Below are 17,301 nucleotides of genomic sequence, written 5' to 3'. Positions count from 1 at the left end.
TAATTGTAGTCAATTTGAACCTAATCTATACAGGAATATACATCAACCCACAATAGATATGTAAACATCAAACCGAAACATTGTCGGTGGGTATAGCATGGGTGTAAGAATGCATTGCGCTCTCATTGGTGATAAGATTCGTTTGGATCGTGAAATGTCGAGGACCAAGTCCTTCCATGTGATATGCGCCTAGCAGCATTCCATTCCGAATTTATTTCTTGCCCGACTTCTTAATACCCTGTTGGCCAGTGTTCAAAGGACCCTTCTTGCCCTTGGCGGACTCGGCCATCTCCTTCTTAGCCTTGGCATCTAATGCGCCGAAGTGTCAGTTGAATGCTCAGGCAAGAAAAGTGTGGTGAGAATACGTACCAGCCTTCTGCTTCTCACGGAAAGCGAGCTCGTCCTCATCAAGCTCCTTCTTCTCCTTCTTTGCGGCCTTGAGGGGCTTGACCTTGCCACCTAGTGATGAAGATTAGTGGCATATTCATGGGCAAAATATCAAGGAAAGGGAGAGCTGCTCACCTTCTCTGCTAGCGCCACCCATATTTGCAGGATTTAATTGAACGTGGGAGTTGAGGGAGTTGAATGAGGGGTACGTTGATGGCGAAAGCCAAAGTTTTTTTTTTAACGGTTTATCAATGCAGGCGGGGAACTAGACAGACCGCCTGCTATATCCGGGATGGCAAAATCGGCGTATCGTCGATCCAGATCTCAGAGCAGATTGCGCAACTTCTCTCTTTCTCCATTACCTCTCTCCCCATCTACGCGTAATTCGTCCTCATCGAATTTCAACGCGCTCCGTTAATTCTCACAAACCTAGTCACTGAACTATGTGCCTGGGATAATCAAAGCTGCAAAAAGGCTTTGGTGTGAAGGCAGGCCTATCAAGCCGGTTGGACTTTCAAACATCCCTAAAGATACAATATCGCTTTTGTGCTCGTGCTAACTGAGCATCTATTCACCCATTGAAGCCTCCTCCAAAGGCCGCAAGAAAAAAAAAAGGTCTCCTCAAGTACGAAGGAAGCTTGCACCGGGTGCAGATCTGTCAGCAATGGCATCACACCAAAGGTCGAGGTCACTATCGACCCCTTCTGAGGGTGAGATCATCGAGACAGATTCTGAGTTGAAGGCAACTGCGTCAAAAATTCCTCTTAATGGCACCAGCGTTGACCGTCCCCCCAGAGCTAGTGCGCCCAGATCCCCTGCATCACGAGGCAGCCGATCACCACGCCGACGCAACTCATGGACGAGATCGCGATCTCGATCTCCCTCTCGCTCGCCGTTCCGTGAAAACAGAGATAGAGGGTATAAGCGCAGGCGCGATGATGAGTACGAGAGCTCCCGGTACGAATCCTCCCGCTATGGGTCCAGATACGACGACAGACAAGACCGAGGACCTTCTCGCCGATCCAACAAGCCTTACCACGACTATGATCGGGAAGAATCTTATGGTGATGGCCTAAGGTATACGGATGATTACGACCAACGCCAAGACAAGCGCCAGCGCACTCGTAACCGATCTCCGTATCGCGATCCACGGAAGCAGAAACGGTATGATGAGCCGGACTCAGATGCGCATCCAGCAGACCGTAATGGACGTGTTTCCTCCTCTGGTCAGGTAGTGGGTGAAAGGCAGACCCTGGCTGGCTCTCGGGATTCCAAGCTTGGTGCTGAAACACAATCAACTCAGGTGCAGCAGGCTATTCCTTCCCGTGTCCATTTTGCCGATGAGTACGTTCCGCGTTGCTGTGGTTGTCTGAAGAATCCTGAACTAATTTAGACTATAGTGTCAACACCCCTTCCTCGGACGTTGCAGAGGAATCGCAGCCTTCTGAGCCGATTGATGAAGCTGCTGCCTTGGAGGCACGTCGGAAACGTCGTGAGGCTACTCGGGCGAAGTATCGAACCCAGGCAACACCCTTGCATCTCAAAGCGGTGCACGCTGGAGATGGCGATACGGACTCCTCGACTCCTGGTACTGAGCCAAGCAGTGCACAAGATACGGCTAGTAGGTTTCTCGATCCAAAGCATCATGGATATCACTGACCTCGATTCAACTCTATAGACTCCCCATCCTTTTCCCCAGCACAGACACCCAGTCGGCAAATTGGACAAGCTTTCGCTGAATTCAACATTGGCAAGGATTCAGATCTGACCAACTCAAATTTGCAACTGGACGGTGGACCCTCAGCCGCAGATTATGATCCTACGGCGGACATGAAAGAGGAGACACGAAAACGCGATGGTAGCCAAAGCACAAGAGAAGACGTACCATCCGCAGCATACGATGAGACCCAAACTGTAAAGCAGGATGTTCTCATTCCTGATGCTCCCCCTCACCCACCCCCGCCTCCGGCAAAGGATCCTTATGATATGTTTGCAGAAGACGACGACGATATGTTCGCCGAAGAGAAGGAGGGGCAACCAAGCCATGCATCGGCATTGTCAGCCGTACCACAGGCCAAGGAGTTGGACATCAGCATGATGGACAATTGGGATGACCCCGAAGGATACTACAACCTTCGTATTGGTGAGTTGATCAACGGCCGGTACCATGTCACGCAAACTCTCGGTAAGGGCATGTTTTCTTCTGTTGTCCGGGCCACCGACTCCACGACGGGAGCCCTCGTGGCGATTAAGATTATCCGCCAGAACGACACTATGCGCAAGGCCGGTATGAAGGAGATTGGGATATTGGAGCAATTGCACGAGGCCGACCCCGAAGACAAGAAGCACATCATCAAATTCGAACGCTACTTCGAGCACAAAGGCCATCTGTGTATGGTGTTCGAAAACCTGAGCATGAATCTTAGAGAGGTGCTCAAGAAATTCGGGCGTGATGTTGGGCTAAACCTGCGCGCGATTCGGGCCTATTCTCAGCAGATCTTCCTTGGGCTGAGCCTTCTCCGCAAATGTAATATCCTGCATGCCGATCTGAAGCCCGACAATCTCCTTGTGAATGAACAGCGCAACATTCTCAAGGTCTGCGATCTAGGTTCCGCATCCCCCGCCTCCGACAATGAGATCACGCCATATCTGGTTAGTCGATTCTACCGTGCTCCGGAGATTATTCTGGGCATTCCATACGACTATGCCATTGATGTGTGGTCCATCGGATGCACCCTTTTCGAGCTGTACACGGGCAAGATCCTCTTCACTGGTCGGAACAACAATCAGATGCTCAAGTCCATCATGGAATGCCGTGGAAAATACCCGCCCAAGGTTCTCCGTCGTGGATCTCTCGCTCACCTGCATTTCGATGACATGCTCAACTTCCACAGCATAGAAGAAGACAAAATCACTGGTCGGCCTGTTACTCGTATCATGGATTTCAAGAAGCCCACACGTGATTTGAAGACACGGTTGACGGGCAAGGGCACCCGTGGAATGTTAGACGCCGATGCGAAAGAGTTGACGATGTTCTTTGATTTCTTGGATCGTTGTCTGACTCTCAATCCTGAGAAGCGTATTACCCCCGCGGAGGCACTGAAGCATCCTTTCTTGGCTCGCAAGCCGTAGTCAGAAATCAGCGGCTAGTGTTTAGTGTTTACCGGCGTCGATGGGTGATTTTACGATTTACTTTCTCCGGTAGATTTATCATGTTCCTATTGCACTGGGACTGATGATATGTCAATATATGGTGTGACCGTACAGAATTATCACTGAAATGTTAAAGTAACCGATATTGATGCAATGAGATATTTCATTCATTCTATGCTTCCATGTATACTCTCCAATCCTCCAGGATTCAGTCACTAACAGAAATAGATGACAACGAAGTATAATGTTATCGCCACATTATTATAAATAGACAGTTCCACCCGAATCTGTGACAAGGATAGATATCACCGTCGAGTTTCAAATATGATCAAATATAGATGGGCCTCAATAGACATGCGCAGGTCCCAACATGAGATCTTCCAATCATCGACCGCGATGAGATATGTGCGCTGGGGATCAACCCCGACGCTGGATGTGTGGAGGTCTCTCGAAACAGGATGTCCAAAACAAAACCCAACCCAGCAGGGTCCAGACAATGAACCGAGAGATAAACTCAACTTTCAAAGTATTGCGAATTCACCAAAAAGAAATATTCAAATCACTCATCGCCAGTATTCTTAGGATGGAATTTATACCGCGCCCAGTTTTCTCCGACCCACCAATTCGTCACATATGCTGCGTCGAAAAGCCATTGAAGCACCTCCTCGTCGTACTTTTTATGAATGACAGCGGCCAAATCCGCAAGGTTGAATCTCGAAATAGGCTTCAGCTCATTCGGGTCGGTGCTCAGATCCGAAAATCGCCACTCGACATCGTTGACGAGCGGGATAACGAGTCTGTATTGCGGTCGGGCGGCGGATCGGACCGCAAGCCATGAACCACCAGTGTTCATGACTGTGAACTGCCAATCCTGCATACCATTCTGTTCTTGGATGAGCGGGCGAATGAGTGACTGGCCTTCGTATAAAGAAAGAATGTCCTTTGCTGGCTTGGTGGATTTCTTGGAAAGAGATTTGGACTCGATAAGCAGGTCCAGGATCGTAGGGACGATCTGGTCGCTGATGACTGGGGCAGAGATCTCCAGGGCAGGTAGTTGCGGGTGTGCGAGGACGATGGGCACGGCGAAACTGCCGACGTGTGGGTTATCGTAGGGTGTGATGCCGCCGTCGTTGGGAAGCGAGAGACCGTGGTCACCGGCCATCACGAGAAGGGTTTCGTTGGCGACGCCCTTTTCCTCTAGAATACCCATGATTTCGGTGATCCATTTGTCCTGGAAGCCGACGGCATTGAGGTACCGGTTGAAATCTTCGTTATGGCCCTTGGTCGAGCCGAGAATCTGCTCGTAGGTGTTGTTGGGCATGCCCCAGGGATGGTGGGTGGTGCCGGTCAGATGGGAAATGAAGAGACGCTGGTGGTCGCGCTCGGCGTCATCGATGGCGTCGCGGATGTACTCGCGCAGTTCAGTGTCGGCGTACCCGTAGTAGTTGATTTCCTCGGATTTCACGGGGTAGTGCTTTGCTTCAGGGCTTTCGATGATCTCCTTGGTGTACTTGTCCTTGAAACCCAACACTGGTGTCAGTTTGTCCTGGTTATCATAACCTTCAGTGACCGACTGCATCCAGATTGAGTGCCAGGGCCATTTGGTGAAATCATCGGTGTCGCTGGTGATGCCCTCTTGGTTGCTGAGCATTTCAAAGACGTGGGGCAGGCAGGGCTGATAGATGTGGTGCTCCCACTCGCGGTTGAAGTCGGCAACCAATGGAGTTACTCCGCAGAGTGTACCGGCCAAACTCTTGAGGGTGTAGGTGGAAGTTGTATAAGCGTTGCTCGCGCTGAGACCCCCAAAGGCTTTGCGGTCTGCATGGAGCGTGTCGTTGTGCGGGAAACCAGACGAAAAGCCGGTCAAGAACTCGGCCGTACGAGTAAGATTGGCAATGCGGTCTTGGACCTCCTTGGGTATTTCACCATCGTCATACGTTTCCGCGATCCGATTGTACAGGAACGAGTCCTTGCGCACGGGGAAGGTGTCTGCGCGAGCACTTTCGAGCTTCAGCAGGACCACATGTTTGATCTTGACACTTCCGTCGGCGAGAACGCCTTGTATAGACTCCAGCACTGGCTGCTGTAGGTTGGAGATATGCAGGGGATTCGTCTGTGGGCTGTAGTGAACCGATTCATTCGCGTTGGGAAGCTTGGGCTTCCAATCCTCAAATCCTGGACCAGCTTCCTTGGGCATCCAGGCCCAGGACGGTGGTGTGTGCAACGAATCTTGGCCTGCTAAATAGGTGAACTGATAGGGAGGCAGTCCCGAGATATCCACCGGAGACTTCCGGTGACCGCCTTCAAAGAACGAGGCCAATGGTAAGGTTCCTGACAAGTATAGATACACCGGCTCAGACGGGCGGAGTAAGCGCAACGTCACTGCCAAGAAGACGAATCCGAGCACCAGGACCCTCGGAATTAAGCGGTCGGTGGAACGCCTATTCTCCGACGCACTGTTGCCGAGCGGATCGAGCAGGAAGTCACCCTCATCATCATCGTCGGAATCGTTCAAATAATCATCTTCCAAATGAATCTGCTCATATAACCGGGGATCCGGTAATGATGTACGTGACCGTTTTTGGAAACGTTGCAGTAGGGGTCCCACACACGGTCGCAGTCGCGTCAGCACCCAGCGACAGGGCCACGCCAAGACATGCAGAACGCCACCACCAAATCTGTGAATTGGGCGGGCCGTGAACAAGGCGCCTGCAACAAGAAGCGCTTCCCCAATCAAAAATCCGGTCAATCCGGAGAGTAGTGTCCGGAGAGCTGCGGCATCCCCAGTGAAAGTTTTGGCCTGTCGCCAGTGAATCTCAGAGCCCGTAAAGACATAGACGGAGAAGTTGGCGGCAGCCATTCCCGAGACAATCAAGCTGCATTGCGCGTTAGACTACTTCGTACAGATCCCGGAGAGACGAGATCAGAAAGGGGACACGTGAGGATTTACCTAGATGGGAGGACAATAAGTGCACATAGGGCCGCGATGAAACCTGAGGTTTTCTGCACCAAAATGCGAAACAGCAATAAGATCGCGACATCTTGAAAAAAGAACGAAGGTCCCCAGAGGATGAATTTCTGCAAGGGTAGTGAATATAGATGGGCGAAAAGATGCAGCAATTTGGCACTGAACAGGGACCAGAAGGCTAAAGCGTAGAAATAGCGTCGCGAAAAGTCCCAGAAAACCTCGAGGATCTCCAGCGTCCGGTTAGGGGACTGATAAAGTTGGTTGGCCTGGTGGCGCACATAATTCACCACACCGGCCACCTTCTTCATGATGGCATATGTCGAGAGAACGAGAGTGAGGAGAGAAGGAAAATGAGGTGCTCTCTAAGATTGAGACACGCGACCCTTAACCAAGTCAGGGTCTGGTGGATTCAATCCTTTAAGTTGATTTGTATTGGTTGGAATCCACTTGGCCCCATCCGCCAAGATTGCCAAGCTAGCAGTCAACGAGGCTGAAGGCGCGATTTCATCACTTGTTCCCAGAATATCTCCTGTCTGAGATACATGTTAGCCCCAATTTTAACCGCTTTTTCATTGGCAACGACGTGGGCATCCCAAGTCCGAATGTTGGCGCAGTAACATCGCTCTCCCGCTCGGTTCTCCACTCGTATTCGGAGGGATCCTTCTGCCCCCATCCCCCAAGTGGCAATTGGATTCATTTTCCACTTTTCCCCCTATCTGGTTCCCCCCAAATCCGAATCATGCTGGGTGCCTTGGGCTGGATCACCTTGTTGTTTGAGCCCTTGGCCGATTGGTACATTCCACCCATCCAACCTCAAGCCCGATTACGGCCCGAGAACAGACCCTGGCAAAATATCATCACGGGCGTGTACGGCCACCCGCCCCTGCTCAAGATCCACGACCGCACCGGCGATGTCAAATGGAGCTTTCGTCGGGAAGATGTTCATCAGGACCTACCTCCAGAGCTGCAGCGCTGTCTGTATGGCGGTGCCAATGATGCGACCGACATGAAATACATGCGGGGTGGTGAAAGTGTCGCCGCCATCTACAGTGACCTTGCCTTGGTCGTGAACCACACCCCGGATGACCCAACCCGCGATAAGAAAATCACTTGGGCCACTTGTCGCGATAACGAGTTTCTCTGGAATGCCCATAGTGTCGAACCGCTCCCCAACGATCTCCTCGCGGTCTCCACAACCGGCCAACGGCCTTGGGATGGGATTCTTGTGTACAACGTTAGTCTCGACAATCCTCTCGAGGACCATCCGCCCGTCTTGCAAAATATCACAGGTCTCCGCGCCATCCACGGCATGATCTGGGATGAGCAGGGCCAGATGTTATGGGCGACCGGCACCGACGCCGCCGCTGACGGCACAGACCCAATCCCAGCCCATGGGACCATCATAGGCTACCCGTTCGACGCAGCGACGGGCGAACTGCGCAAAGATGACCGGTACATTTATCGTCTTCCAAATGCGTACACCATCGAGACCGAATGGGGTAAAGGGTACCCGTGGTGGGCCGGGCCGCATGATCTCGTGCCCGTGCCAAATGAGCGCAAGTTCCTCATCTCAGAGGATCGGGGCTTGCACGCCTTTGACATTGAAAAGGGCGAGTTCTTCGCTGAGTATGAAGATGTTGAGGAAATGTATATGAAGGGCTTTGAGGTGACGACCCCTGATCGCCACGGCATCAATCACACTGGCCACTTTGAGGAGCTACCGCAGTCAGATCTGAAGAGTTTCAACTTAGCGCCGGATGGCAGCTTCATTTATGTCCAGTCACTCTGGACCAAATTCCGTGGTTTCCATACCAGTTTGGTGGTGAACGGTGCGCGGCGCAAGATCAATTTGGGCGATGAGATTTATCGGTCGCGCTGGTTTGCTGACATTGATGGATGGCCCAAGCCGAAGTAATCGGATCTGCACTGTGTACAGAAACGCTGATAAAGATCTTGGATGCGTGGGCACGCTCCAATCTAAAGCTTCGAGGCCATTTGGAGGGAAATGCGTCTGCCTAAATATCGGGACCCGTTGCACCTCAGCCTCGAACCCTAAGTCCCTTTAGGGCCGGTATCTTGGTAGCCTTGTCTGCTTTTGACTCGAGGCTAAGCCTCGCTCACTCGAAAGCCTAATCGTGGCGTGTCAGGGTCCACTGCTACAGGATCTTCAGATCCATTCTCGAGGGCCCGCATGAGTTGCGTCGTATGGCGTGCTTGATCGGCTTTGAAAGCCTTCAAAACCTCATTGCGTAATGAAAATTCGCCGGTGAGCAGAGTTGAGAGTCATCGTCTACCTTTGGGGTGTCGTTGCTATATACTCGAAAGGATCCCTTGTCGGGTGGCATTCTTATTCGTATTTGAGTTCGCCTTTGCAGCCTAGTGCGAATACGAGTAGGTATACGAGTGCGAAGCCAAGAAGAAATTTTTCCTGAAGGAAACCTTGGATAGAGTAGCACAAATAAGTTCGAAATTGGACCGGACACTTTCATACAATATAATCTCTCATGAACCTCGGAACCTTAAACCTTCTTTAGAAGCCGGTATATCCCTCTTTCGTAAGTTGTACGATGAGTGGTCGAGAAAAATGTTGCCCTAAAAACCTTTCTATCGGTATTTTATAAACGGCGAATATCAGCGGAGCTGGCGTTAAAAGACAGCCACTACCAGTGGCCGTTTTTTAATGTGGTTGTTGTGGGCTCGTCTGCGCAGCGGCATCACATTGTTGGCCTCCACAGCAAATCAACACGATACGAAATGTAGGGCTAGAACTGCCCTTCTGCGACTTCTAGAGTGCGGACATACATCGGCCTTTTTAAGGGGATCGGATGCCCTAGATTATATGTCAGATCACCTGTTGGCGGGATATTATAACAAGCTATAAACCGAACCCAGGCTGACCAACCTATCGAATGCTAAGAGGTTACAACCATGGCATTAAACACATCAATCAATGGTCAAACCCCTGGAATGCAATTGTTACAGAATCATGGCCAGATCATGCTCAGTTTCTACGTCAGAAGCATCATCAAGTCAACTATCGTTACACCAAACCTGCCTACGGGACTTGTGAACGACCAACTAAAGAGCGAATCAAAAACCCCAATGGAAGCCTCCTCAAAAAGTAACCTATACCGCTGGATTCTAGACAGCAAGGAGTTCAAAGAATGGCAAGGCAGCCAGGGCAATGACCGTCTCCTCTGAATCCGGGCAAAGGCAGAACAGTGCTCCTGTGTGGTTTTATTGAGGAGTTGATGTGAATGAAACGAGACAATGTTTTTTGAAAAGAAAAAAAAAAATGCCAGGCTACGGATACCCATATAACATTACTACGGTTTTTTATGTGACTTGATATATTTATATATTCAGTTGCTATAATGCGACCATCTCTTCCTGCCCATGTACGCAATCGATAAGGCCAAGCCGGAAAGGCGCTATTCGATCATATAAACGCGTGGAGTGCACTCCCGGCGATCTTTATAGACATTCTGGGAGACCCGGCCTTGCAGAATTATTGTGTGGTGATTGATGCGCTGGTTGAGTGGGTAAGTGGACATCCTTCTCTTCTGAATTGATCGTTCAGGTATCATCAAGTCACTCAGAGTTGTAATGGGTCGTCTCTAGTCATAATTGGCCTTTGGTCACAGAGCGCCTTGACTCTGCCCAAATATCTCACATCTCCATGAAACTGAATGAAGCGTATGTTTTGGAAGCCGTGAATGGGATCATGCAGCACAAGGTTTACTGATTTATAGAGTTCTCGACTCGGGAAATGCCGGAATTTGTATACAATTGCTGGCTCTTATCTCAACAGTCTACTGACCGATAATTGTGGATGAAATATGCATGATGATTAAAAGGCCTAGTATTATTAGTTATGATCATGAAGTCTTGTCAGAAGCCATAGCAATGTGTGGCTTGTTTCTCGCTTTACGCAACAATACAGTACCGTTATATTTATACCTCAGTCCGCAAAGGAGCCTTTGCTAAAAGAGGCGCCAAATATGGTTTTTCCTGGAGGATTGAAGCTACCTAAGCATCATATGATCTTCATGCGACATTATCGTCTTTATTATAAACACTGAGGTCCAGGACTTCCCGGACTCAGATGACAATGCCAGGTCCAGATCTCCTGAGAGCTGCATGGTATGCGTCTAGTGAAATAAGCATCTACAGACTAGTGGATATGGTCAAATTGTGGACCCCGGCCTTAATGATGCAGGATACTGTATATTGATGGCTTCCTACAAAAGAAATATAACAGGAAAAAGCGAGTCGCGGGTCCTTTTTCATCGTACTTGAGATGCATCTAGGGATTCTAGGCTCATTCAATATTACAGAATGGCAATTGAAAGCAATCCTCTACATGTTTACTAAGCATCTCTCCAGTGCAAAAGAGAGCTTCACGTAATTATGTCTTCAATACGAAAGACTCGGTTGGCTTTTGAATGATCCAATGATAAATGAAAACTGGAGTCTACATATGTCTTCAACCCTTTGAAGGGCACAGTGATGTTATCATCTTGGTTGCCCGGTCGCAATACGGACGTCTGCTTGCATCAGCATCGCGTGCTGATAACCTTGGTATATTTCTCATTCTTGAGCAGAATCAGGTAGTTGGCATTTGATTAGCGTATTTTCTTCTTGCCTCAATGTTTCTTTATTCTCAGAAGGTTCCATTTGGGGATTAGGTACTACTACTCTAATAAATGTCATGCACCTCCAGGGCTGCTTTTCTTTTCTTTGCTTTTTTCCCCCTCTTTTTTTCTACCAGATGTTGCCTTATGGCTGGAAGTATTGACTTTGAGAGTCCGTAGGTTCTCAACTCAGAATAATTGAAGAATATCAGCAAAGCTCTATCATATTTCCACTGAAGAATCACCAATGCAAATCTATGGAGACTAGCTTAGAGGAAGGGGAACAATCGAAGAATGTACAATAGGTAGCAGTGCTAAGCATTGGCTAACCACTAAGACATTCAGTGCGTACTAGGAACTCAACTAATCTCCACGAAGCAGGAGCAGAACCATTTTGCCTTGACCAACTGTTTCACATTATTCTTCTCACCGGGCCGACAGTCTACTTCGTAAATAATGATTATTCAATCCTCAGACCTCGCAGGGCACTAGACATAGTTCTGCATGTCAGCTGCTGCATCTATATTCAGCTTCGTGGCCACCCGGAACAGAGATGCCGCGGAGGCAAATGATCCTTTTGTGATCATCAACAAAAAACTGAAACTATTGAGGGGGGATAAGTATCCATTCGGGCGTACACATTTGAGTCGGTATCATATGCGGGTGGCAATGCAGGCGGAGACTATATGTCTACGACATCATATCCACATTATGTATATGCTTATGTACATACTGTACATCGTCTGGCCCCCAAGAAGGCAAACATTGAATCGATACCCACTAGACTATGTAGCAAGCCCCGATTGACGTAGTAGTTGACTAAGCTATAGTTGGGTGTTGTCAGGGGTGAGCTGAGGGGACTGTTTCTAGAAGCTTCACATGGTCGCCGTTTCTGGGTACAGTAGTTTAATCGGAAGAGGCTCAAAGGAATGGAAAAATCCATCATCCAATAACAAAGGCTTCCTCAGCCAGCCAACCATGGCTTAGCTGCGGACCAAAACGAAACCTGCTGACATGCATTTATACGCCGTATTTCGTACTGCGGGCGTGATAAAGCAAAACTGTGTCAAGCCTCGCCCGGATGGTACGGAGTAGGTCTAGATCAGCGAAAGCTGACATCAACCATGAACGCATCCACGGTGAAGAGTGAGCTGCCGCGCCGATCTCACAGCCTGTCTGATCCATCACAAACGGGCGCCGTTAAACCACGATTCGGATCCATCTCTTCCTCGGGCCCGAGCTCTCTAAAGAGATGACCTAGACAAAAACAAAAACAAAGACCAGTAAAGCCATCTACGTACATACCGCTGGTCTGGGTTAGTGTGCCATATTTCCCCCGCTCACGCGAGGGTCATGTTTCCCGAGACCATGGACGAATGGGCAAACCCGGTGTGATGGGATACTAGGAATCTTTGTCGTGGATGGGAGCCGATTGGACTGGGTGCTGGAAATTGCGTGACCAGTGATATGGGCAGTACATGGAATACGAGGATTTCGGGATGTCGAATGAAAGGCAGAAAGGAGTAAGGTGAATGGTGGGGTGAAGCTAGCCCGGGTGAAAGATGCATGGCGTTTCGGGGCCATGCAGTTGTGGATTATATTGGACGCCCTAGTGGGGGGAGTTGCGCGTTGTACATGTGGTAATGAATGGTGCAACTGGGCAATGTACCTGTACGAGGACGATAACAGATCTGACTACAATCTTGGTTTGCATGGTACAGGTGGATTACTGTAGACTCCTGTTTGTCGCGTACACACAGGGATACTTCCAAGGAAACCCCGAACCAAACTTTTGGGGTTGCATTGTTCTTGTGGAGAGTTCTCGAAGGCGAAGATCTCCGCGTTCCATGGTTGCCACCACATTAGTGGCAAAGATATCCGGGAACGATTGAATACCCAAAGTGGTGATGAGACTACTCATCAATCCATGTGCTGAATGATGTCGAGATGTGTTTATTTTGTGGGGCTGAGGGAAATGGTGATGACTCCAGCCCCCCCTGGCAGTAAGCATCCGCGCCTCCATGCAGGGCCGATGATCGGCTAAGACCAGAATCTGGGAGAGCTATGGAACCAGTAGTCTGATCAATGCCGAACTATTGAACAAGGAGCATGGAACTGGTAAAAAAATTCACAGGTAGCGGTGAGAGAACGCTCGGAAGCAAGCGGTCCAGCTGCATTGCCAATCCTGGGGTGCAGAGATGTGATGCGTCGTGTAGATCAGGTGATTCTCACCGTAGGTTGACTGATGGTTCTGAGCTGTCCACGCTTAGTCCCGGGCAGGCAGAAAGAGGCAGACTCCCAGCCCTCTCTGACACAGTTAGGCGCCTAGGGGGTCACACAGATGCGTCGGCCCCCCGAACTCACCACGTTTGGCCAATCAGTCCTGAACTGACACAGTTGGTCCAGGGTCTGCAGGCCCGTGCAACGAGAGTCGGGAAGGAGGATCCACTCGTTCTCGAAACCAGCAACGCCCTGTTCTTTGATTGGCTACTGGCCCCTCCTGCATTGCCTCACTTTTTGTTGGTGGTCGGTGCTCTCGATGCTTTCTTGCTAGCTCGCACGGGGCAGAATAGAGTTGGGGCCAAGGTGAACCAAAACTATGTATCATACAGAGTAGTTTTGATCCTAGCCCAGGAAACTCCATTTTCCCCCTCCCCCTACTACAAGTGAAACGGAACACGGAACACGGTTGGGGAAACATCTGCCAACAGGTTTTGTGTTTATTTGATTTTGATTTTGATTTTCTTTTTTTTATTGCGGGGCTGGGCATCTATGGAGACACAAGATTGGCCATGTGGGAACGGGATGAAGTGGCGGAGAGGTCGGAGAGGTCTCGAATCAGAATTGCCACTAGGTAGAGCAAGAAAGGGGGCAAGTGACCAACAAAAAAAGAAAAGAAAGAGTGGAAGTTCGATGCCAATCAGGACCCGCAGGTGGCGCATGCAAGTTGCTGTGCTCCGGGCGACAGCGCCATTATGATTGGGCGGCAGTGACTAGTCCCCCCTACTAGTCCCGGCACTAGCGCAGGCTGCACACCGCTTCCTGGAGCCACGGTGGCCTGGCCTAACCACATGGAACACGACTCGACGCATCATCGATATTTTTATCGCCCCCTTCCCCTCCTTATATTGTTTCCGCTCATTACTCATGTTCACGCTCCTTTGGATATACGTGCGTCCTGTTTTACACTTTTTGTTTTGATATTTATATATACCCGCCACCCCTATCCCAAAAAGGCCTCAAATTCGGCCCCTCTCTTGGACTTTTGTGCTTACTTTCTGGAATGGATTCCTGCCCTTGAATGCCGTTGCATTTGGAGAGATTCACTACCCTGGACAAAAGCCCGGACTACTTGGAAATACCTTTTTTTATCGCCACTCTCTTCTTTAATCCTAAGGATTTGAGAGTTTTTGGATCGTTTTGACTTATATACCGCCGGATCTACAACTTATCTTTACTCCCCCTAACTAAAATACTACCATGTATCCGGCCATGCTTCCCACACCACCACCATCTCCCACGCTCCGATGTTATGCTCCCGAGGATCGATTAGGATTTATCTTGGCCAACCGTCTGGAACTGACTGGCATCCTGGGTGTCGGTGCCTATGGAGTCGTCTACACTGCCGTGGACATTCACACCAATATCTCCTATGCCGTCAAGGCCTTGAACAAAGCTGGGCTGGATCCCCGACAACTGAAGTACCAACAGCGCGAGATCCGTTTGCACCACCTGGCCAGCCAACATCCCAACGTTGTCTCCTTGGTTCGCATTATGGATTCCGTGGATTGCACCTACGTCGTCATGGAATACTGCCCGGAAGGTGACTTGTTCTCCAGTATCACCGATAAGGGCAACTTTGTTTCCAATGACCCCTTGGTCAAGCGCGTCTTCTTGCAACTGCTGGATGCCGTGCAATTCTGCCACTCCATCGGGATTTACCACCGGGATTTGAAGCCTGAGAATGTCTTAGTGACGGACCAAGGCATGACTGTCAAGCTGGCCGACTTTGGCCTAGCCACCACGGATTACTTCACTACGGATTTCGGTTGCGGTTCCACATTCTACATGTCGCCTGGTAAGTTTTTGTTTCACGCCATAGATGAGACCGACCCCTCCCCCCATTTTTCCCCGCCCGGACCAACCTAATTTATCCCAAACAGAATGTCAACAGACCAACCCCCGACCCATGTCTTGTTACTCTTCCGCCGCGAATGACGTCTGGAGCTTGGGCGTGATGCTCGTGAATTTGACCTGCGGTCGCAACCCATGGAAGCGTGCCTCCGTCGAAGATTCCACATTCCGGGCATATCTCAAGGACCCCTTCTTCCTCAAATCTATTCTGCCCCTATCCACGGAGATGGTCTGTATTCTCAGCCGCGTGTTTGAGCGCGACCCGTCCAAGAGGATTACCATCCCGGAGTTACGCCAGCTGATCGTGGATTGTCCCGCTTTCACCGAACAACCCCCTGTGGCCCCCTGGGTGCCGGATCAGATTCCGCAGGCCGACTACCTGGTCCAGCCCCAGATGCCCTTCGTTCCCCTGGAACCCCTACATGCCCAACAGTCTGGATCGTCATCGGACTCTTCACACTATTCTGATTTCTCCGACTCGGCCATCTCCGATACGTCTGCCCTGACTGAGGACTATGGCGACTACGCTGATTACAACTGCATGTCGCCTATGATCTCGGAACAGGTGCAGGTACCGGACTGTAAGGTTGTCTTCCCTCACCCCATCTGCGTGGACCAAGGCATGCCCGCGGACACCTTCACGGGAGCACCTATCCTAGTCTGTTAAAACCCCCCCCATCGACTTTACGCAGCTATCACGATTTACACGCCTTCTAAACCCGCTGTACGCATCGGGAGTTCTTTGATTTTTTTATTATTCAAGTTTTCTGGGATCCTTACCTCCATCTGGATTTTACCCTAAAAGCCGCCAAAAACAAGGTCGCCGAGTTGAGGATTATTCCCTGGGACTCGGTTACCATTCATCTTTTCTTCCCTGGATATACTTCTCCTCTCCACTGGACTACATTTTCCTACATTTTCCCTGGACCGTGTCCATTCTTGCATCGTCCACTGGATTTTGGGCTCTTTTTATTTCTCCCGGCCATTTCCATTATCTCCCACGGTTGATTTGGCTTTCGCTTCTACTGTCTTAATATTTCGCACCACATACCAGGAGGCCGGCTTTGTTTCTTGTTATTCTTTTTTATTATTTGGGAAAGTTATTGGGAAGTTCTGGCATATATTAGGAGGCACGACTGAAGACTGCCCCCGGGAGGGCAGATGACATATTCTTTTTGCGTGGAGTTGTTTTAAGGTGTTAAAGAGCTGATCATCACATTTGCTGCGGACTTGTTTTATTTAATTCGGGAAAGGATTCATGTCTGTTTCTGTACCTTTTCATGATCTATGGGTGGTGATTTGATTTCGGATTTTTCGCATATGTGCATAGACTTAACGGCATGGTTGGATCGGATCGGATCGGATTGGATTGGATTGGGATTTCTTCACGATATGATACCGACAATGAAGCGATAATTGCATACCATCTTCACAACTTCCCACTGGTTTCCATTCCACACAATTCCCTACTTCTAGTCTAGTGCAACGTTTCCCCGTCCTACATCGGCAAGGTAGAGAGGCGCCGACTATGCGGGTCGTCTCGTGTGGATGCTGTGGATGCTCCAGCTGCCGTACCACCCATTGCTGCCCAAGTGAGATGTGAGGCATGCGGCATGAACGAGCGCCAACCCTCTCGGGTAGGTCGAGGCTTTTTCCCACGTATTCCTGCAGTCTAGATCTCACGGATTTACGATCAGCGCTGCGTGATTCGTCACAGGTGGTTTAGCCTTTTGCGCCCGGGTTGTTGGATTGGAGTCAAAGTATTTCATGCTCACTGCATCGTGGAACAGCTGCGTAACGTCGATGCCCCAGAGCTTCCCGATCTCTACACCGTTTTTTTTTCTTTTGCTTTCAACTAGATCGTTCAATGGCATTGGTGTCCTGGAGCTCAAGATTCGACTCCACTTGCAAGCTAGCTATCCTCCACAATCTAGAGTTTGCATTCTGCCTTTATACCTAACCATTGCGGGTCTGATGCAGTGTACCTGATTAGGTCACTAATGCTAGGTCTCCACCCTGTTGAAA

General features: G+C 49.8%; 5 protein-coding genes across 5 annotated transcripts; 3 read left to right on the top strand and 2 right to left on the bottom strand.

The window, feature by feature from the left end:
• Window positions 1-211: 211 nt before the first annotated feature.
• On the bottom strand, window positions 212-544 carry N7484_006252 (translation machinery-associated protein 7; the record flags this gene model as incomplete). Its single annotated transcript, XM_057116670.1, has 3 exons — window positions 212-309; window positions 370-459; window positions 523-544. The coding sequence occupies 3 exons, from the start codon at window positions 542-544 to the stop codon at window positions 212-214; spliced, it is 210 nt and encodes a 69-aa protein (XP_056972553.1).
• A 507-nt stretch (window positions 545-1,051) lies between these two features.
• N7484_006251 (putative serine/threonine protein kinase (Prp4)) lies at window positions 1,052-3,519 on the top strand (the record flags this gene model as incomplete). Its single annotated transcript, XM_057116669.1, has 3 exons — window positions 1,052-1,731; window positions 1,788-2,008; window positions 2,066-3,519. 3 exons carry the CDS (start codon window positions 1,052-1,054, stop codon window positions 3,517-3,519), a joined length of 2,355 nt encoding a protein of 784 aa, XP_056972552.1.
• A 580-nt stretch (window positions 3,520-4,099) lies between these two features.
• On the bottom strand, window positions 4,100-6,816 carry N7484_006250 (uncharacterized protein; the record flags this gene model as incomplete). Its single annotated transcript, XM_057116668.1, has 2 exons — window positions 4,100-6,416; window positions 6,491-6,816. 2 exons carry the CDS (start codon window positions 6,814-6,816, stop codon window positions 4,100-4,102), a joined length of 2,643 nt encoding a protein of 880 aa, XP_056972551.1.
• A 431-nt stretch (window positions 6,817-7,247) lies between these two features.
• On the top strand, window positions 7,248-8,423 carry N7484_006249 (uncharacterized protein; the record flags this gene model as incomplete). Its single annotated transcript, XM_057116667.1, has 1 exon — window positions 7,248-8,423. The coding sequence occupies one exon, from the start codon at window positions 7,248-7,250 to the stop codon at window positions 8,421-8,423; it is 1,176 nt and encodes a 391-aa protein (XP_056972550.1).
• Window positions 8,424-14,622: 6,199 nt separating this feature from the next.
• On the top strand, window positions 14,623-15,943 carry N7484_006248 (serine/threonine-protein kinase; the record flags this gene model as incomplete). Its single annotated transcript, XM_057116666.1, has 2 exons — window positions 14,623-15,220; window positions 15,306-15,943. The coding sequence occupies 2 exons, from the start codon at window positions 14,623-14,625 to the stop codon at window positions 15,941-15,943; spliced, it is 1,236 nt and encodes a 411-aa protein (XP_056972549.1).
• Window positions 15,944-17,301: the final 1,358 nt, after the last annotated feature.

The sequence above is a fragment of the Penicillium longicatenatum genome, assembly GCF_028827895.1.
Source record: "Penicillium longicatenatum strain IBT 33135 chromosome Unknown contig_3_segment0_segment0, whole genome shotgun sequence".
NCBI lineage: Eukaryota > Fungi > Ascomycota > Eurotiomycetes > Eurotiales > Aspergillaceae > Penicillium > Penicillium longicatenatum.
Note: the sequence above shows the minus strand (reverse complement) of the source record. Positions and strands in the feature narration are given on the sequence as shown.